At 41.3% G+C, this 22,240-nt stretch overlaps 1 protein-coding gene across 1 annotated transcript in view; it reads right to left on the bottom strand.

Moving 5' to 3' along the window:
• Nucleotides 1–236: 236 nt before the first annotated feature.
• Nucleotides 237–22,240, bottom strand: part of grk6 (G protein-coupled receptor kinase 6) — a 68,335-nt gene continuing 46,331 nt past the window's right edge. Inside the window, exons 6-16 of the mRNA XM_084730054.1 lie at nt 17,621–17,713; nt 11,748–11,811; nt 9,902–10,042; nt 7,955–8,145; nt 7,820–7,857; nt 5,575–5,664; nt 5,220–5,428; nt 4,791–4,928; nt 2,915–3,052; nt 2,677–2,811; nt 237–1,562 (exon numbers count right to left, since the gene is read on the bottom strand). Coding sequence (XP_084586180.1) covers nt 1,512–1,562; nt 2,677–2,811; nt 2,915–3,052; nt 4,791–4,928; nt 5,220–5,428; nt 5,575–5,664; nt 7,820–7,857; nt 7,955–8,145; nt 9,902–10,042; nt 11,748–11,811; nt 17,621–17,713 — 1,288 coding nt within the window. The 3' untranslated portion in view covers nt 237–1,511. The remainder of the gene's footprint in view (nt 1,563–2,676; nt 2,812–2,914; nt 3,053–4,790; nt 4,929–5,219; nt 5,429–5,574; nt 5,665–7,819; nt 7,858–7,954; nt 8,146–9,901; nt 10,043–11,747; nt 11,812–17,620; nt 17,714–22,240) is intronic.

Here is a 22,240-nt window from a genome sequence, read left to right as displayed (position 1 = left end):
TCGACATATTCAAGTGAATATTTAGCTTGTCAGCTACATTTTTCACCATCTTGGTTAACTGAGTGAATAGCTTAGCATTTCACTCACATTAGCCGCTGGCTGCATCCTGAATTCCTTACCAACATGACATTTAGAGGGTTAAACAGTATATAGATTTTGTACATGATGTTTTTGTTTTTACTGCTTCAGTAAAGCGCCACTGGGCACCTCTACCAAACTCCAGGTAACACTACCAGTATCTGTTCAAATTTGAACGGTTCCCAACCCCAGTTATTTCAATAAAATTCATCTAAAAGCCAACAATTTGCCTACTGGTCAACTAAATAAACTAAACAAAAGAAACTGCCCTTGATGTTTGTTGAAATTATGGACCAGTTCCTGTAATTCTCGCTGAAGGTGTGTGCTTTGCAGGCTGCTGGTTCAGGGTACTGGCACTTATTTTTATTCCACAGCAGCATTAAAATGTTAATTAATATATGAGTTCTTATTTGCGGACCAAAGATTAAAAAAATAATAATGATTATAATAATCAGCATGATGAAAAAACAAAGGACAAACAGAAAGGCACGAGCATGTTAGTAGAAACAACTTGTATAATCACAGAATTCATTGAACTCTCAGAGTTTCTGTCAGATTTGTCACCAGTTTCATCTCAGATGACACAGTTTTAACAGTCACATCATTACAAGAGTAACTGGAGCCGCACTGACACGACGAGTCGATTGTCTCAAGAAATCCAGAACTGAAAAATTAAAAAAAAAAATAATACTATTGATATAAAAAAAATATCTGCAGATGTAGACAACTTCATGGCTCTGGCATCACCAGTTCAAAACCGTAAGATCCAAGCAAAAATCAACATCACACTTTTGACAGAATTATATGAAAAACAGAGGTTGGTCACAGCAGGATGGAGGGCAGAAGAAGAAGAAGAAGAAGAAGAAGAAGAGTGGTCACAGTTCATGAGCTGAAAGTCACTGGTTTGATTCCCTGGACAAAGTGTGTGTGTGGGGGGGGGGGGTGTAGAGAGATCAAGGAATGCTCAGTCCTCCCTTAGTGACCACTGTCACTGTGCCCTCCAGCAAGGCACTTTTACAGCAGGCTTTGATTGTTCCAGTGGAGCTGCTCAGCGGCCAGCAGCAGCTCACACAGCAGTAACATGGACATGATGACGTGTGAGAGGATGAACGTGAAAGCAAAGCCTTCCCTGGACATAAAATAAACAAACTAAAACAAACAAAAGCAAAAAAAAAAAAAAAAAAAGAACAAAATCAAACAAACAAAACATCTGTTCATGTCGTTCAGAAAGCGCCGACAGCCGATATTTCACACGTCGTTTTAAATAACATTAAACATTATGGCTATGCTGAAAATATACATTCTGACATTTAGAGATAGTACTATCTTAAAAATACAAATGTGCAAAAACTGTAAACAAATGAGATCCTGTGTGTGTGTGTGTGTGTGTGTGTGTGTGTGTGTGTGTGTGTGTGTGTGTGTGTGTGTGTGTGTCACAGCCTGGTGGGCTCCTCGTCACTGTCGCTGCAGTTACCACAGCAGTCCTGCAGAGGGAGAGAGAGAGCAGAGTCACTTATTTGAACTGAACAGCCTGATCTGTAGCCTAATATTTAGGGATGCGTGTCTGTGTCCGAAAACAGACGGCAGTGTTGCTATTTGCAGCGATTGCACAGCGTTGGTCGTGAGAGGAGGAGCCAAAATGCGTTCCTTCAACGCTACAAATTTAACTGACCATCTTAAAAGCTGTCATCCTGATCACAGAGCGGAATTTGTCTTGTCTTGCTGTTTTGACTGAGAAGCGGGAGGCGACGCTGTGACGCATCATCTGACAAAAAAATGTCACTTGAAGAAGAAGGGAACTGCTGGAATTGTATAGCAGAAGAAGAAGATGGTGTCATGTAGCATGAAAGAAGTAGAGGTTGCTAATTGGAAACAAAGCCAGCTGTGCGCCAACTGCCAAGAAACCTAGAAGAAGAAGAAGAAGAAGAAGAAGAAGAAGAAGAAGAAGAAGAAGAAGAACCAGTCATCATGGCCACCTACCAGAAAAAAATGGAGAGAGGTATTCAGGAAAATTTTCAAGTGATCCCTTGCAAAACCCCTCCATCAAACAACAACTGTCCGATCGTAGCTTAGCAACCGTAACTAAGCACCACAGAGCCTCCTGCACACATGTAGATAAATGCAAAGCTTGACAGGCCTAAGACCAGCGATACTCTGTGTTTCATGAGTTTGGAGGCTGGAGAAAACTTATCTTTTGTCTGCTCTAACGTAAGATGCGACCATTAGCATGTCTGGCTAACTAGCTTTCTACCTACATTAAAATTACAGTGTGAAGGCATGGCAACAGTAACTAAGGAGGGTGGGGTTTAGCAAAGGGTTAGTTTATTAAGTTTTTATTTTTCTGTCATGGGACAGTTGATGCCGACAGTGGAAACCGTTTCTTATTCATATTCGTTCAGTGTGTTAAATGTTTCTGAAGAAGGCAAAAATCACCTCGAGTGAGTGTAAAAACTTTCTTTCTTTCACCATTTCTAATGCAATACTACAAAATGCACATAAAAATCCGTTCATGAAAACCTGATTACTGTCCACTGTTACGCACACAGACGCTGGAACAAAAGGACAATGCTGTCCCTGAGTCGAGGTGAGTTCACTGACCTGTCGGCCAAACAGCCGCTGCAGGAGTCCCTGTTTGGGTGGAGGAGACGGCTGTCCTCTCCAGTCCAGGTCAGGAGGAACCGTCCCGTCCTGGTGGAACACATTCAGCTCCGCGAAACACTCCGTCTCGATCATCTGCAGGACAACAGACCAAGCATCATCCTCTGCGTCACAGGGCACAGACAGACATTCTGCAGAACGTCTTCGTATGTTTGTGCGTGTTGTTTATGTCTCTCACCTCATTCTGCCAAGGAATGGAGACAGATCCTGTGGACACTTTGCTGTAGAAAGACTCATCTTTGGGCTCCAGCTCCACTCCTTTGACCGTGGAGAACTGCTCGATGTCCAGCACGTCTTTACAGTAGATGGCCTGCGGCTGTGACACACAAACATCCACTTCAGCACATTTAGATTTCTGACTGTAACTGAATCGACGTCAAGTTTCCTGAGCTGCAGGATCCCCTCAAACTAACTGAGATCTCTTTGTTTCAACAGAGAATCCTTCTCGTTCTGTCAGACAGAGACTGTACAGGTTAATTAAACATCCTCCATATAATGAGCCTCAGTGTCATTCTTATTCATCACATTAAGTAACTCCATCGCTGCAGAGAAGATGAATTTCCACCGCTGTTTAAAGGAAATATGAAATATGCTTGTTTGCTTTCTCACTGGAAGATGAATGAAGAGTTTTAGTGCTATCACTGCTGTTATTAGTGACACCTACATTAAGATATCCTCAGTAATACCTGTGCTACCATGTTATCTGTCCCACCGGCACTGTCAGTGCTTTTAGGCGAACATTTGTCATTTTAATTGATACTATCGTCGTATTTAAAAAAAATCAGTTTAAAAGTTTAAAATCTAATAAAATCTAATTAAAAAAAAGTTTTTGCAAGATTGAGCCTAAGTTTTGGAGGCTTGCATGATGTTTCACACAGGATATATCAGCATGGTTCTCATGGTCGTCCCTGAGCAGTACCTGGATCAGACACAGGCCTGGGTACCACAGCTCCATACTCTGAAGTGCTTCAATACCAAGTATTAAAAAATGTCATTAATGTATAATGTAATTTTCAATTTGTTACAACAGATTTTATAAAATTAGTATTGAAAAAGTTCAGGAACTGGTACAGAAGTCAAGGTACAGGTGTAGAAAAATGCTTGAATGAAACCCAGACCAGTATTTGAAGTTAAAGTAACTTCAGATCGTTAATGATGTTAAATTTTAACCTACTGCAGATTTGATTCGATGTAAATGTCTGTCTGCCAATCATGTCATGTCAATCAAAGGTGAAGAAGTCGTGGTGTCATTCTTCCCTGATGTGTCTTCATGTCTTCACTTCACTGTCCTTGTTCGTTTCCACCTGGTCCTGATCACCTCCCGGTGTATTCAGCCTTGTGTTTGTTTCCGGTTTGTCTTCGTCTGTTCGTGTGCACCTTTTTGTTTGTAGCTTGTCACCTGATGACTTCTGGATTTGTACATTTTGGACTTTTTCTTCTGCTCTTTTCTTTCCTCTGTTCTTGCTGTATCTTGCTGTGACCTTTTGTTTTGACTTTTGTGTTTAATAAATACTGTTGAGCAGCTACAGCTACATTTTTTGGGTCTGCTGCGAACAGAGCTGCGAATCAACGCTGCCAGACATCACGTGACTCACAAGCTCGCAAATGTGTGGGCCGACCTCTGAAAGGTGGGGGTGAGTAGGTGAAAAAGTTTTCAGATCACCATTTACAAGGTTTCAAAAATGGACAACAAACTAATTCAGAGTGAGAGAAATTAAAAATTTGAAACTTTGCCAAACTATCCAAACATTACATCAAACATTACGACATCTTTTAAAACATGTTTCCAGTGAACTTCAAACCTTTAAAGCCTTTTTTTGAATTTCTAAATCTGACATGGTATTCATCCCGTCGGCGGGTTTCCTTTACTAATCACGGCTTCACTACCCTCTTTATCATGATGATGTCATAACGGAGTCTAACCGCCAAAGACTCTTTTTTTCTGTACCACTTTCTTGGCCGCTCTCGCTGAGATTCCAGTTTCTGCGGCAAAAAAGCCTCTGCGATGTTCTGTGAGCTTGATATCTGAGGTGACACCATATATTGTGACTTACATCTGGAATGAAGGGCGCCTGCAGCATGCCGGCCTCGAGGCGTTTGAAGTTGATGGAGCGGAAGATGGGATGGGCTTTAACCTCAGAGGCTCCGCCTCCCAGGCAGCCCAGCCTCTCTGTGGGATCTTTGGCCAGAAGCTGAGGGATTAAAGAAAAAAAAACGGTCTTAAAATTTATGGACCTTGTTGACTTTAAAATTTGCAAATAATGTATAGAGAAAAAGAGCAAAGGTTTTACACAAGAATTGTTTTAAATCAGAGAGAAAAGGTATCTATTAAAGGGAAATGATATATTTGAAAAAAAAAAAAAAAAATGAAGGTAAGGTAAATGTGAAAAACACTGAGGTGTACTGTTATGATACAGTCAAATATGGAGCAGATGGGAGCAAATGAAAGACGAGTGTATTCTGTCTCTCGAACATCCACCCACCATTTTACAGAGGGACTTGGCGTCCTCGGAGAACTTGCTGGAATATTCCTCCTCCACCTCCCTCACCAGCCGCTCCACTTCCTCCCTCTTGATCTTCTTCTTCCTCTGCTGGAACGGCGACTGGCCCTCGATCATCTCGTACAGCAGGCAGCCCAGCGCCCACCAGTCGGGGCCGAACGTGTAGCGCTCGTTTTTCACCACCTCCGGAGCTGCGGGAGGGACGGGAAGCGGCAGGGTGAACACGGGATCTAAATCCTTTCCGCTACGACGTTTCTCCTGCTGATCTAGATTTAAAATACGGTTTACTCCTGTTTTTCAGTTTGTATCGGTCACTGAAGGGTGAGAGGTGACTTACACATGTATCCCACTGTTCCCACCCGTCCCTTGATGGTCTGTCCCTCTGGTACATGAACCGCTAAACCCAGATCTGATATCCTGATGTGACCTGAAACACACAAACACATGCACACAAAAATCTATAAGAGTATTTCAGTTGAGTATCAGCTTGTTTTGATCACATCTGATTCTTGTTCTTTTCACCACCAGCTGTATTTTCAGTAGATTCAGGCTGTTTTAAATGAGACGATATTTTCTGATTCTCTCTGGTAAAAAAAAACAACCCAAAACTTTGAAAGCGGGTTTGAAATTTTTATTAGAGTTCAAATTAATGCTGAATGTTCACCAAATGAGTGTCTGTTTATGAGTGGTAAGAAATCTTTTAGAAGGAGAAAATGTTCATAACAGTTAAACTGAGAAATTGCTTACAGGATAACAGGCTTAACTTTACATCACAGACAATAAACAGTTAGGACTCATCCTCAGTTTACAGTGTTGTGCTTGTCTTGCGCTCCTGCAGCCTGCCTGAGCTTCCCCAAGTCTGTGGAGGAGAGGGCAGGGGAACACAACTTACTGTATTTAATATATGATCTATGGCTCCAACTCGCTATTTGGACTGCAGAACTCATTTTTCCTGCGCACTTGCGACATATTGCTCCCTTGAATAATACTATGTAGATTAATTTTACAGCCTGGTCTCACCAAATGCTGTACAAATAACACACTAACGTCTTAAGTCATTTTGCATGCTATCATAACACCTGTTTTGCTTACGGCGTGTCATTTCACACTATTCAGTCTGTACTGAATTACACAGAGAATGACATAAACGTCAGAGAGAAAAAACACATCAAGTGACATAGTTTAAAGAGCGACGAAGGATATCACGGTGGATGGACGGGTAAAACGACACAGGAGACTGCAGTTCATGTACACGAGAAACCAAAAGTCAACGCTGACTTATTTTAACTTCAGTATGCACATATTTTAACTCAAACTAAACAAGTACTTTTGGTGCCCAAACCTAACCAAGTTTCATAACGTTAACCACAACAGAGATCTCCACGATGACAAATGAGAGCACAAGACTAATGTTTCCACATCCAAAAACTCAAAATGCACTGGACTAAACTGCATTAAATCACATGAGAAAAGTTTAAAATGCATAGATACAACATGCAAAATGTCCATAAAACCAGCGTGCTGTTCATGCACCATCCTATGAGACAACATTAGAGTTGAAAGATAAGGTAAAGAGTAAAGTAAAGATGTTCTTTTTTGCATGACAAAATCAGAAAAAAAAAACTCAACAGAAATTATTCATAAAATTCCTTTTGTAGTTCTGACTTTTCAGTTTCTTTCAGGGAATAAAGCACAAACACAAACTATCACTGGGTTTCCCTGGAGCTCACTTATCAGTGAGTTTTTCATGCTGCTCTGTGTAAAGCTGCAGAGAAGTTATGTTGGATCTTTTATTTATGAAAAAAGTCACCGTGGCCTCGTCACAAGCTCTAGGTTTGTTTCCATGACACGTAAAAACAAAGAGCAGATCTGTCGGCCACATTATCTGAAGAAATGATCAGTTTTAAAGTTTGTTAGTCGCAGCTGCAGTGCCTCTACTTCCTGAATGTTTAATCTATCAAAAAATGCTGAAATCATTTTGATTCAAGCGCAGGTCTTTACTAAACAACCCAACGTTTTTTCTTTACCTTTTATCTTCTCACACCTGCTCTAAGGAGTCACTGCACTCCTGCATCTTTCTGGGGTTTTAATTGTTTTTTGGTTTGGTCCACCCGTCTTGTGTGACTGAACTCTTTTCTTTTGAAGCTTTTGGAGTCAGAGCGCCCTCTGGTGACTCACAGCAGGAAATGATTTTACAAACTGCTCCCACAGAAACACGGCCAAGAACAATCTCACAGTTCTGAATTAAACAGAGAAACAGCTTTAAAGGATTAATAATAGTCTTCCATTAAGGACATTAATATGTGCAGAATAATTTTCTTATCTTAAAATCCTAAATAATACAAAGTTTGAGCATCAAGATACACTCTAAAGTTCTGAAACAACAGAGAGGAAGTGAACACTGAGTTGAGATTGTGTCATAAAACTTTTAGTCTATATTTGTTAACGTTTATGGTGGTTTACACACAATGGAAATCAGAGATAATGGCATCCATAGAAAGCGTAAGTCACACTGAATCTAAAACGATGTGCGTCATGTTTGTGCGTTCAAATTTGACTGCAAAGTTGAGCGTTTTCCTCACCGTGGTCGTCTAGCAGGATGTTCTCTGGTTTAAGATCTCTGTGTGAGAAAGACAAGAAAGAGGACAGCCAATGAGACCAGGGGACGGAGGAAAAGACGCCGACACGACTGTCCGTGTGGTTTCGAGGACGCTGACCTGTAGACGATGCGTTCTCGGTGCAGGTCCTCCAGCCCGCAGCAGATCTCCGCAGAGTAGAAGACGGCTCTCGTCTCTTCGAAACCCGCCTCGCCCATGTGATAGATGTGAAACTTCAGGTCTCCTCCGTTCATGAGGGTCAACACAAGGCACAGAGCGTCCTTCGTCTCGTAGGCGTACGCTAAACTCACCTGGAGATAAGAAATAATAATAAGAAGAAAGCTGCATGTTTGTTTGCATGTTGTTAAGGTATATTAAGGGTTTAATTTTCCTTTAAAGTGAGACTTTAAAAGGATAGTTCACCGAAAAATGGCAATTTAGTCATTATCTACCCCAGACGAGCAGTATGACAGGATTTTATGTTTTTTTTCCATTTTTTTTTAAACTGGTCACCATTCACTTCCATTGTTTGGGAGATTCTGCAACACTGTTTTCCTGTGAAACTCCAGCAGTGTTTTGTGAACCAAAAAACCTAAACCTGACCTTTAATCGCTGTGAGGGTGACTAGATAATGACTGAATTTTCATTTTTAGGTGAACTATCCCTCACAGGAGGCTGATGACACCGCTGCCTTCACGTCCCTCACAACTAAAAACTCAGCCGCCTGCCAATATTTCTAGAAAACTAATTTCTGCTAAATAAAGCTTTCTGACAGTGTTTTGACCCTGGAGTCACACTGAACCCTGAGGGACTCCTCGGGCCTGATGGGAGTCCAGACGAGACGACTGACTGGAGTCCAAATCCAATAAGCTGAACGAAGGTCATCTGGCAGAGAATCAAACCAAACCAGAGACAGAACAAACCTCCGTGTTGTCTTTTAATTACTGCAGTTGTTAATGTTGCAGACATCACGTCTGATCGACGCGCAAACAGAGAGCAAAGTCAGGAGGAAGCATTTCCCTTTTGCTGAAGGCAGAGAAGGCCACCTGATGGTTACAGTTAAAACTAAAATGTTAATGTTAAAGGGCCAGTCTGGTGATATTCTGTAGTTTTCTGCTAAACGATTAAGGCCGAACACTGTCCTGTTGTCACAAAAACTCTTTTCCACAATTTACTTTTGTCTGAGTAATACTTGATCAAAACTACAGTGAGCCGCTGATTTGGGAAATTATTCAACCATTTTTAAACACAAAACTACATATCTGTGAGGTGTTTTTGAAGATTTTCTGTCGTACCAACCTGTGGACAAACACATTATTGGTTTTGGTCTTTTCAATGAGAATGAACGGTAAGAAAAATATAAAATAAAGCCAGTCTGATCCTTTAATCTGACCTTTACTCCTTTGTGACTTGAACTAACTCACAAACAAAATCTCTGTTTAGATATTAGAGAAACCAATCGATCTGATCATTATCAAACAATGCATAATAACCAATGTCACAATTTGTTATTTACTAGACTGAAATCTAACTGAAAAGAAAAGAGCCTCTGTCTGTCTGTTGCTCAGGACCCAAGGGAGAGTCGAATTTGGTGTAATTTGGCGAGACAGTGGCGCTTTGTTTTGGCCTTTTAAACTGCAAGTCTCAGAAACAAAAAAACAAAAATTCTTTTTTTCCTGGTTCAAGATAAATTTCAGCCATGACTTTTGCCCAAATCAATTTCTTCCTCTTTTACTTTTTCTTCCTTTCTTCCTCTACAGTTTTGCTGTAGCTGTAGTTTGAAATATGATGCTCATATGTTTGAAAAGGCAGCACTCAAAAGGCCATGAAAAATACTAGAAATGAAAAATTCTAGATTCTATATTTTTTGGGGAAAAAAGTGTCAGGAAGCACAAATATTTTCCATAACCTGTATCCCCTTTTCAAGACTTATATAGACCTAGATTACTCAAATCAAGCCTTTATTTTGTAAGTGGAGTGGAATCTATTTTCAGTGTGGAAATACAAAATATGTAAATATGTATAAAACAAGTGAATGTAAAACTGTAGTTAAGATGTGATTCTTACTACAAATCTGCTGTTGACTTTCTCCAGGATCTGTTTCTCATTGAGCGCCATGGACTCTCCTTTCCTCTTTTTTATCCTCTTCTTCTCCAGTTTCTTACAGGCGTACATTTTCCCTGTGGCCCGTACCTGACACGCACACACCTGCGGGCGTAAGGGAGGAAAAAATTAGGAAGGTTAACGCAGGACAGGACAGCAGCTCGGGAGGATGTGATGGAAACAAACATTTCTGCTTGACTTCGGCTGCATTCGGGTACGAAAGTTAGCTTGTTCAAAGTCCAGAGCAAATGGACTGACAGATATTTGTTTATTTTGCAGGATGCAACAAGTAATAAGTGTTCATTGTGCAGCAAAAGCATCGCTGTGATCAAAGAAAACAACATGAAGAGGCACTAAAACTCAAATCATCATGTTTTCCTGAGGCCTCAATGAAATTTTTATCTTCTATTTTATGTTTTTTTTTTATTTTTTATGACTCAGTCAATCAGTGGAGTGGACAGGTGTGCTGGAGTCAGAGCAGAGCCACACCAGCTGCATCTCATCTCAGTAATTCAGCCTCTTCAAATATTCAGCTCTGACACTTCCACTCTGCCACATCGTGACTCTGATATCAGGCAGTGTTCTCTGAGTTTGGAGGGATTATTTTCCAGGTTTTGCCATTTCTTTGCATTGAGTTCTTGTTGTTAGTTCTCCACCTCCCTTGCAGACCGGCCTGTTCTTCCTCCAGTCTCTGTCTCTTCAGCCTCCTCCTGCTGCTCCACTCTGGATCCCTGCTCAATTCCCCTAGACCTGCTTTCTTACCCCCCCAACTGCCTTTTCCCCCTCAAAACCAACAGTCACAAATAATAGCCTAAAATACATGTAACAGTTTGTACGTTCAGGCTTTTATCTCCTCATCTGATCAACTTCCTTCAACATCCTTTTATTAGTAAGGACTAAAAACTTCTTTCTGCCTGTTCTGTCTGTCTCTTATTTCTCTGTCCAGTGTGTGGTGCTATAAACTCAACAAACCACCAGGCTGTCCTCACACTTAAAGGTCAGGATTCAGTCTCTAAGTGGTCAAAATGAGTCTAATTTGGACTAAACTGCAGGATGATGCAACTGGTTACTAACAGGTCCAGAGGCGCCTGCATCATTAACCGAGGATGAAACCTTTACTGATTCCTCTTTTATACTTCAATCCTGTCGACGTGCCTCAAATAAAAGATTAAAGCACTTTCATTTGAACAGCATCCATTAAAAAAACTTCATTATCCTCAGAAACACAGAGTGAGAAAACATGTGAAGTGCCATGTGAACTAGAAAAACTATATATTCAAGATTTACAGTGTCCTGAAAATGAACCCTGTAACAACAGTTTGGATAAAATGTGTGAGGAAACATTTAAAACTGGACAGACTTTAACAGAAAGCTTTTTTGTTAAAAATAAAACTCAGAATTTCATTTAATAACTTGACGAAGTGGTCAAATAGAATTTAAATTGACTTTAGTGAGAACTTAGCACCTTTATTCTCCTGGCTAAAACATCTGATATTTTTTTCTATTCTTCAATAATTTATCAATAATTAATCTTTTTTTTATTACTGTTTAATTTTAACGTGCATAAATTGGTTTCCACTGTGTCTAAATCATAGATAAAAACATCAGAATGGTTTATTTGTTGAGTATTATTTATAATTCATGTTGGCCTGTTTTTATAAGTAAAGGTGTCTTGTGATCCTGCACATTATTTGTGCATGACACAATCATGAATATCAAATCCATTTTGTCAGTAAGATCATTTCCTGTGTTTCTGCTGTATGTTGAGTTGATGCATTTCAAAGTTTTTCAAACAGTTGGATGTACTCACCTCTCCAAAGCCTCCTTTCCCTAAAACTCTGTACTGTCGGAATGTGTTTTTCGTCACCGGCTGCCTGTCGGACACAAAATAAACACACACTAAACACATGAGAAGGTCCAACTAAGAACAAGTTGTTAAGTCGTTGTCTTAAGGTCTGAATATACTCCCAAACAGAAAGCTGCAGACACCACAAACACGTAACAGTTCTGTTTAAGACGAAATTATACTTTCTGCATCCATGAGTACGCAAAGAGGGGTTTCAATTATTTTCTGGAGTCTTTTTGTATCATAGTGGCCCCGAGGCGGAGCCGCAGACAAGCTGCTGACGAGTCTGAGCGGCCGTGACAAATGAAGGATACAGGGATGTCCACACAGACACGTGACATGAATCATCGCGTAACTGTGGACACGGAAAGTATAACTGCAGCTTTACCTTGGTACTGATATACCGGACAGATAGAAGAAAGATTGTCATGCGAGACAGCAGTTGAAAACTTTCAGCTCTTGACAGTTTTCAGCTGTTCGCTATTCATTTAGTTTTTGTTGACTTGTGTCCACACATCTGTCACGTCTGTGACTGACTGGAGTCACAGAGAGTAAACTTGTATTTGCAGTGCGATGGACAAGTATCCTGAGTAGGACGTCCACTTCACAACTGCGCTGGTTGGGCGATTGGTCCTGAGTTTTGTGTATGATTTGTCTGAAACTGTATTTAGGAAAATAAGGCTGATTTTGAACAGAGTTTAAGTCATTCACAAAGATGACTGAGATCTATGAGAGCCTATTTCTGCCAATGTTAATGTCATTTTAATGACAAACGTTCTCTAAATTGACTTTAAACCTTAAAATAATGTCAAGTACCTCAGTAGTTTCTTATTATTTTGAGACATGAAGTCATTTAAGTTGTCTTGTTTATCCCTGTAGGTCACACTCAGTGAGTCTGACTGAGATAAAATCAGCACAGAAATGAAGTTGCTAACGTAATCTTCCAACACATCCTGCTGTAATCCTGCTGCGTTGTCTTTTGGATCCTGTGTTTCCCTGCTCTGGCCTGCAGGGGGCTCTATCTCTGCCCGCACTGTCTGCCTTTTCATCAGCCATTACCCGCCCTGTTCAATCAGCCCATTAGTCTGTGGTTATATACAGTAAGTCCATTCAGCTGGTCAGTCGATGCTACCGAGCCTCCTGCCTCAGTATTTGTGTTTCAGTCACCGTCAGCTGAGTGTTTTTGCTGTTTTGTTTTGTTCCTGTCTGCTTGAAGCTCAGCAAAGTGTTTGTCTTCATCCTCCGCTCGCATCACCTGAAACTTAAAGGGTTTATTTTGGTCCACATGTATGATTAAAGGACACTCATGAACTTTGTTTTGTCTCCTCAGTCTCTCTACTCCACAATGTCTGACTTCCCAAAACGCAGCTACGGTTTCCTCATAACTGTATTCAAAATAATGACCTGGTATTTTGGAAACTACAGGTGTTCGTCATGAACAGCTTGCAGGCGTGGTGTGTCAAAAAGGCGCAGACGTCTATTAACTGGAATACAGCTTCTCTGTAAACCACCAGTTTGGCCTGAGACCAGGGGCAGGACAGGGCACAGTTCCTCTGTAAGCTGCTGTCATTCCCACTGTAATGTTCCAGGTAAGATCCTGATGATATTTAACATTCTTTATTTTACATTTAGCCACATATATCATCTCTGTCGGTTAATCACAAATCTGATTTCAGTACGTCTCAGGTTTCCAAGCTGTATGCGAATCAGGGTCAGTCCTAGGTTTCTGTGGTATTATGGTATACCGAGGTGTTGAGAAATCCCAGAGGCAGACGCTCCTCTCCTAATTAAACTGTTGTTTTGACATGATGTTTTGTAGTGCACCCAGTCAATGCCGTAACCCCCTCCACTTCTCCCGCAGTTGGGGAACAAAACACACACACACACACACACACACACACACACACACACACACACACACACACACACACACACACACAGACAGACAGGAGCTTTAGTTGAACCTGCAGTCTTCAGTCACTGACAAACTGAAACCTTCACTGTACATTTACTGCTAAACTGACAACCTTTTTTATCAGAATTGCTGCGGTTAGTGGAAGGAAGGGGCAGCTGTGGCTCAGGTGGTACAGCGGGTTGGGTCTCCACCTCCCCAGGGCCACATGTTGAAGTGTCTGTGCGCGAGGCTCTGTACCCCGGTTTGTTCTTCAGCCACCTGGGGATGCACAGGCTGGTGCATTCCCAAATGGCCACTCCCAAGCCTGGATAATTGGGGAAGGGTTACATCAGGAAGAGCATTCAACATAAAAAGCCAAATGTCAAATCAAGTATGCAGATCCATGTCAGGTTGGACAGTGTCTGGTCTGCTGCTGTAGTGACCCCTAATAGCTTTTGTTGTTGGCCCTGTCTGCAGCAGATCACTCTGCTGTGACTTTCTGGACTGTCCGCGAGGCTTGTGCACTTCAATTTATGCACAAATTAAGCAAACAAGATTTTACATTTAGCAAACTTTAGAGGAGCTGAGGGATTTAAGTTTTGTTTCTGCTTTCTGTCTTTACGCCAAGATGAGCTAAGCTAACCAAAAATCTATTAGCAGTGGTGTGAGTAAAAAAAAAAGTTAAATTTTTCTGGTGTGTGTGTGTGTGTGTGTGTGTGTGTGTGTGTGTGTGTGTGTGTGTGTGTGTGTGTGTGTGTGTGTGTGTGTGCTGAGCCCCGCCTCCAAACAGCAACTATCTAATCGTAACTTAGCATCTGTAACTAGTGCTGTCAAGTTTTCCATTTCTCTACATGTTGAAGGTGTACAGGAGGCTCTGAGAAGAGCGATACTTGGGTTTTCATGAGTCTGGATGGTGGCGTCTTTTTTGTCATCTCTCAAAAACATGAAACCCAGGAGCACACGTGTGATGAATGGATTGAACTCTGTCTTCACCTGCTCTAACATAAGCAGCAAACATTAGCATGTCTGGCTAACTAACACTAGCTTACTGGCTGCAGTAACTTTACCTCCAGACAAACTTGTTAGATCCTGCTGCATCTGCATTTGTTCTGCTGACATGTAAGCTAACGACACACGTTTTGGACTCTGAGCAACCAGAGACATATTGAAGGACAGCTGGAGAATCAGCTGTTATCGTGGCTTCTGTCCACTAAGGAAAAGAGACAATCTGACTTATTAATTTGTTGTTTTATTTATTTTATTTATGATATCATAAGCAGCTCCCTGCTCCACTCTGCAGTCATTTCCTCAGTGTCCCGACATAACTTGCTGCGGCAAGAAAACATTTTTACTCCAATTATGGAGTTGTTTTTTTTCTGTTTTCCCTGAAGTTTAAGGATTAGAAATTCTCCTGCTTGGAGGGAATTCAGTGACTCTGTGGTTCATGAAAACTGCTCTAAACCCCACTGGATGAACAGAAAAATCCAAGGTCATTGACCTTACATGGTTCCTGGAAGGCTGACACGGCAGACGTACTGGGTTTTTATCTGTTGAGCAGCTTGTGGGGCTGGAGGAGACAGGCCTCATTCTGCTGTAAATAATGAGGGGACGCTGTCAAAGGTTCCTGGTGGGCTCCCAGGCGCGCCATCTGTCTCCACCTTCTCTCATCCTTTTGTTTTGCCTCATCCATTTCTGTCTTCTTCCTCTCTCAATCTTCCACTCTCCTTCCATCGCTCCGTCCTGTGTTTCTCTGTCATCATCTGGAGGATTCAGGCCTGATCTTTTGTATCTACGTCACTAAACACGGACGGATTAGCAGAACACCAGTTTAACCATCAAACCTAAACAGCAGGATAGACCGTGTGTTTACAGCATCACTGAGGTTTTCACAGTGAAGTCTGGGAACCATCAGAGGTCCCTGATGGGACACGCAATCAGATAAACTTTTTTTTGTCTGTAAACAAACCTGATCAAACTCATAACAACTATTATTCTTATGATAGATGTATGTCTCCAGCAGGACATTAACACTTCTGTGACTCTGTGCTGAACTACTCACTCAGTCAGTGTGACTCCAGCTCAGTAGCAGGAAATGAGATCCCAGTTTTTTCCTGAGAATTCTACTCAACCTGGTCCCTTTTTCCAAGAACACTACTTTTTATTTTTAGCTTCTGTGTGTATGTTTGCTGGTGATATGACCGGATCATCTTCTGCTACTACAGCAGTTCATCAGTTGATTCTCATGTTACACTGGCAGTTGAACTGTGTGCAGTTTGTTTAAAGTCCATGATTGGTTGGTTAGGCGGCTTCCTCCATCGGTGGTGTGAGGGTGAGCACATCCAAGCAATCCTCTGACTTTCTCTTTGATTACCTCTTCGATTCCTCATTGATAGACTTGTTTCTGACTATGGACATTCCTTTAGGTTCACTGATAAACTACAATAACTATGATAAACTTTGGCTAGGCAACAGGCTGAGTGCTGTGCTAAATATTTTTCAACTTTTTGGATTTTGACTCTAATAACTAGGGATGTCACGGGAACCTATACTTACCAAGTCAATGCCAAAATTTGTGAATGTGTATGGAATAAATATGAAAAAACTTATTCTTATTTTTAAAAGTATGCAAGTTGATCAGCTGTTTATAACTGTCAATTGTCTGTTGATGTCTGAGTTTGGCACTGCCTGTCTCACTGCCTGCCAGACTCCATTAACATTTTACTCACTTTAACCGTTACAGACATCTACTCCTTCTAAAAGATTACTACTAAATTCTTATGACTCATATACAGACACTTACTCATTCCACGCAAACTTCTGCATTAATCTGAACACAAATTAACGTGAAATGTGAAACGCTTCACACCAGAAGAGAAATGCGGTAGCATTATTTTCGAAGAAGCCAGTATTTCAACCTAGCATGCTTCTTTAATCTGTGATGACACAGCATGGTCATTTTATGACTTCATACAGTAAATATATTACAAATTTCTCCTTTGTCTCATTACTGAAAAGGAGACTCACTGTGTTAAAGTTCATTCATTCATAAGAAGCGGCGGTCACTGTGAGGAGAAAACTGATCTTATGATGTGTGAAAGTAAGCACCAGGCTGAACAGCTCCTCTGTGTTCCCTGACGCCGCTTCTGTTACAAACGCGGCGTCTATGTAAATTTATTCAAAATATAAACAGCTTCGCTCTTTGTTCTCGGGACTGATTTTCATTGAGGAAAGTCTGCGCCAAAACGATAATAAAAGAGCTTTTATATGTGCCGTTCCCTCTGCCTGGAAACTTAAAAAAAGTAACTTCAAATCACTGTAAAAGCTGCTGTTTTTGAGATGATTTTAAAGTGAAAATAATTCTGATTTTGTGACGTTGTTTGTCTCTAACTCAGTTTTAAAATTTGTTTGATCTCAATGAGGATTTCAAGGTTAAACAAATAAAAAAAATGTACATAACTTAAGGAGTAAGTTTATACCTTAATGAGTGTTCTTTGCTGTGATTATGACACCTCGGCAGACACCAGAACTACCCTTAATTAGAACAAACAAAACCTCCTCAGGTTTTATCTGTAACACAGCAGGATCACTTGTGTCTAAACTTGTGTCTGAAATTCAACTGAAGAACTTTGTTGAGCAACTTCCAGCTTGTCTCTTGAAATATGTGACAGTGATATCAGAGTGAAGTTCATGGATTGCGTTGGTTCTCCGCCCCCCCATCACCCCGAGGAGATGAGGACACCGGGGAGAGGAAGGAATGAGGCAACTCTCCCTGAGCATGTTGTTACTGGTACTGTGGTGGAGTGTAAGGCTAATGCAGCCTCTAAATGAGCCTGAGTGAGCTTTTAAGTGCTGTGTGTGTTTGTGTGTAAAGACATTATGCTGATGCACATAAAAGAGAGAAAATAGAAGGAAGACAGAGAGAGAGATGAGACAAAACTTTTACCTCTCCAGCCACTTCCACTGGAGGAACCTGTTGTAGTACATGCTGTCGAGGTAGTCTGCGAAGGGCGCCACGCTCAGGTAGTCGTGGATCAGTCTGAAAAAGAAAAACACAACAGCTGTTGGTCAGTTTCAGTCTACACACCCCCGCTGCAGAAACTTAATGTCAGAGCAGTGTGGCCAAAAACACCTTACAAATCAGTTTTGTCAATTGATTCATCACTTCACAAAAGATTAACAACAATTTTGATAATTGATTAAACGATTAAAAGTTATAAATCAAGAAAGAATGCCAAATATTCTCTGGTTCCAGCTTCTCTGATATGAACAATTTCTGCTTTTCTGTTTCATGTCATTGTGCAATGTAGAAGTCAGCTCGGGCTCTGGGAAACAATCGATCTCTATCAGTTTGTCTTTGCAGCCGGTGATGACTCAACGTGCAGCCAACAGGCCAAATTTGGCCCCCGAAAGAGTGCCGAGCGGCCCGCTGACCGTTTTCTAATTCATACTGAAAATAAACTCACACACTGTTTCCCAGGAAGGAGGGACAGACGCCAGTTTTGTGTGACGTGGGGATGAATAAGGCTGGCAGGGACGGAGAAAAGGCTGACCTTTGTGCGACGGCATTTCAGCCTGCGCAAAGTGCAGGAGGATCAGAGGAAGACGACCGTTAGATGAAGAGGAACAAAAGTTAAGCAGAAATTATTATTATTATTATGTTGTTCAGTCTGTCCCCAGTATGAGCAGTTTGTGTATAAATCGCTCATTCTTACACAGAAAGATGAGATATGGGCCTTTCAATGTTTATTTAATCTGATAAATAAAGTTAACTATTAACAATTTGCAAAAGTGGCCCCAAGTTGAGTATTCCTGGTAAATCATTTAATCATCAAAGAAAACAATTACACGGGTTTCTTCACTTAACATTGTTACGTGGTCTATGTTAACCATTGGCAACCACTCAGAAAATGGCTGACAGGGTCATTAGAACAGAAATCTGCAAAGGCCCAATATCCAGACGCCAATATGATGCTGAATATGTGCCAAATCTGGGACTTTATCACAAAATGCATGTCAGGTCAGCTATACTGCCCCACTAATACATTTCAGTCAGAGAAATCATGTTTAAGAATGTTTACTGCAGTTTTTTGCTCGGCTCCGACCTCGTCACTCCTCGCAGATTATGTTTACGTAGAGATACTGAGGAGTGATGAACAGATATCTTGGACCTGCTGTCGGAGCCTGAAGGTGGATGCTGCGGTGGTGGTGGGGCTGAATGAGCAGGCAGTGACGCTAAGCAGCAACAGCACTGACAGGCACAGGGAGAGATGGGAGGTTTAAGCGGTTTAAAAGGACCACCAGACTGGAAGGGTGCGTTTGGTTTGTACTACGGACGTCACGTGGGATTGCGGTGCAGCTCGAATTCACTGCCTGAACTAGCTCGCAGGCGTCGGTACATTTACGGGTATGTTACCTATGTGTTTCTGTGCTTTTCTAAATGAAACTAGAATCACGCCTGGTTGAACGCCAACCAGTCAAGTTGCAGTTTACCTCCATCTTTGTCCAGACTCATATAATGAATGCAGTGAAGACTCTGAAGGAATTTAGTAAAAGGTATTAAATGTATTTTTGGCTAAAATGGAAGTTATGACTCCACTGACATAAATGATCCCAGTGAGAAACATGCTGTCTTCACACACTAATTTTTACAGAGGACTGATAAAGAGCTGAACAATATTATGTCACAGTGAAGTTGACCTTTGACCTTGTGGATATAAAAAGTCACCTCGTCTAAATTCTATCAACACATGTGTCCGATTGTTGTGACATGTTGAGCGATGCTGCCTCATTGGTTTTATCTGTCTTCTTGTTCCCCATCCCCCGTCCTCTCTCTGTCTCTCTGCTCACCTGACCGTCACACCTGTCTGCTATCAAACCATCATCTCTTCACTACAAATACTCTGCACCAACAGCCAGTCCCCTGGAGATCATTGTGCCAGACGCACGTTGTCTAGCGTCTCGCTCCTGGCTCAGATGAAGTCTAGTTTAACAGTCTGTTCAGATGAGATATTTTACACCTGTCTCCCTGTCTTAAGGATCACCTTTCTGCCAGGCACACTTGCCAACTCTGAGTCCTCAAAAACAGGGAAGATTTGTCGCTGTAGTGCCAGAAACATGTTGTGATAATGAAAAATTCAAAACTTTTCAGATTTCCGGAGAAATTCCAAGCCTGCCAGGTCGCTTTCCCAGAATACCCTCAGCCAAACCTTCAACCCTGGACTCACTTCCCCTCACCTCAGCCATAACTTTGCCAGCTTTCATGGATCAGAGCAACCCACCCGGGTACTTTGCCTCTGCGTTTATGATTCCACCCCTTTTTGAGTGAAAACAACAACTCTAATTTGACTGGTGATCAATACAAATCATGAGGTCTTTGCCAGTTGAAATGCATAAAATAAGAACTGTTGAGCTACTAGAAGCCCAAATTAGAAATGCACCGATTCCTATTTTCTTGGCCGATTGCAATTTTTTTTAAGGGTCTGACCTGCCGTTTCCAAAAGAGCAAGAGCTAATATGGCACAGAATAGCATATGTGATGCTACGGCCCTGACCGGTGACCGGCCGGTCACCCTGAAAACCAGCAGGTTCTGGTCTCTGGACGGCCGATCGGTGCATCCCTGGCCCTGATTCTCTGGTCAGTCAGACGAGCCATCATGCTATGTCTTTGCTGACCAACAATCTGCGTCTTAACATAGAAAAAATTAAAGAGATGGGGGCTGATGAGTGTCTGCCTCCATCAAAGTGGATCAGATATGATCAATCCTGACATATACACTATTTTGCTGTTTTAGTCGTCCGTCCACTGTGTTGTTATGATAAACTACTTACATTAACATGCATGAAAATGACTCTAGTCTTCTGTATTTGGTGTTGGCATTTTAACAGCTTTTGTTCTCACCCAAAATGCAACATGGTTGAGGGAAGTGACGTATGGCTGCTCTGATTCATCTCACCCACCTTGCAAATCTTTGGGTTCTGCCTGAACAGTTCAGTGAGGTGTTACGCAGAAAGGACAAGAAACCCAACATCCCAATTTCAAACGAATCTGAATGAATTTCACATTTAATCATCTTCTGACAAAAGGAGCTTAACTCAGGCAATATGCTGCATTTAGGACCTGCTGCAGTGAGTCAGTACAGGAAGGATTTACTCTGTTTTTAGTTCACTGATATATGAAACTGTCTTGATTAAGGTCACTGTCTGACTGAAACAGCTGCCAGAAGTGAGAAGGAATATGCAATGGATAGAAATCAAAGAAATGTAAAACAATTGCTGTTATTAGGAAAATAACTGCAACTGTCATTAATCTGTTTGATTATTTTCACAATTAATTGATCAATAATTTAGTCTAAGAAATTCAAAATTGTGAAAAATGCTCATCAAGTGATGTCTTCAAGTCACATGTCTTATCCAAAACCCAAAGATGTTTCATTTACCACCACAAATAACAAACAAAAGCAGCAAATTCTCACATTTAAGAAGTCAGAACCAGCAACTGTTTGACATTTTTGATTCAGTGGTTAACCACTTATGTAAATACTTAATTGAGCAATCATTGTGGCTTTAATCAGAAATATATTACTAACAGGAACAATGTGAAGAACCCTTAAATGAAAAGTCATATTTCTGCAGAATGTCACCAGGCTTATTTTTAACGCTCTCCACAGACAAATAAGGAAACAAGCTGCCAGAGTTTGCAGTTTGTAGCATTAATACTGTCTGCAGCAGTGTAGTAAATTTCTCATGTCTTGTACTTGATGTGGCTTGAAATATAAACTGGCCTCTGAGCTGCTGCACGCCTACGCAACAAGCATGAACAGAGCCGTTAGAGGATGTTGCTCAACGTGTGAGTGAGTGGAATGAACAATGAACTGTTCCTCACCAAACAACATGAAATTAAATAATACACTTCTTTCCATCCTTCATAGCCTTAGGTTTTATTTTCTTATTCTGTGTTCTTCTTAATCCCGACGAGTCGTTTAAATGTCTTCTTAATTATAAGTCACTGCAGTTCTGTTCTCACAAAAATATTTTCCCGCCACGATAAACGGCCGACATGGTCAGAGACTGCAAGCTGCTCTCAACGGCTGTAAACTGAACTTCCTCATTAACTGGAGAGCAGTTAATGTCACAGGCCTGAAGCTGCTATCTGAAACGATAAAAGAAACAAACATGGGTCTAAAAAGTGAAGGGGACACGCTGCCTCTAGTTGATAGACTAATGCATGCTGGGATATGTGTCTATGTTACGCTTTCCTTTATTTTCTGTCATGTAATCGTGACGGCTTTTCAACATTAAAAGATGTGAGCACTGAATGGGTGGTCGGCCTCAATGTCATTTTAAAAATCAGATTGGTTCATGCAATGCACTCAAAAATGCTAATGCAGTTATTTTTGTTGCAAAAGTAACTGCTAACTGTAACCTAGCTGCGTTAGCAGACTCTCCACACAGGGTCCCTCTGTCCTGGACCTGAAAACCTCCTCCTCCCAGAGGTCCAAAGCTCCTGCTGGACACCAACGTTGCTCCGTAAGCAGCTGATAGAATCGCTAAATGCATGGCTAAC

Source organism: Lutjanus erythropterus, chromosome 11 (genome assembly GCF_056507025.1).
Source record: "Lutjanus erythropterus isolate fLutEry1 chromosome 11, fLutEry1.hap2, whole genome shotgun sequence".
Lineage (NCBI taxonomy): Eukaryota > Metazoa > Chordata > Actinopteri > Lutjaniformes > Lutjanidae > Lutjanus > Lutjanus erythropterus.
The sequence above is the reverse complement of the archived record's forward strand: the minus strand, read 5'-3'. Positions and strand labels throughout refer to the sequence as shown.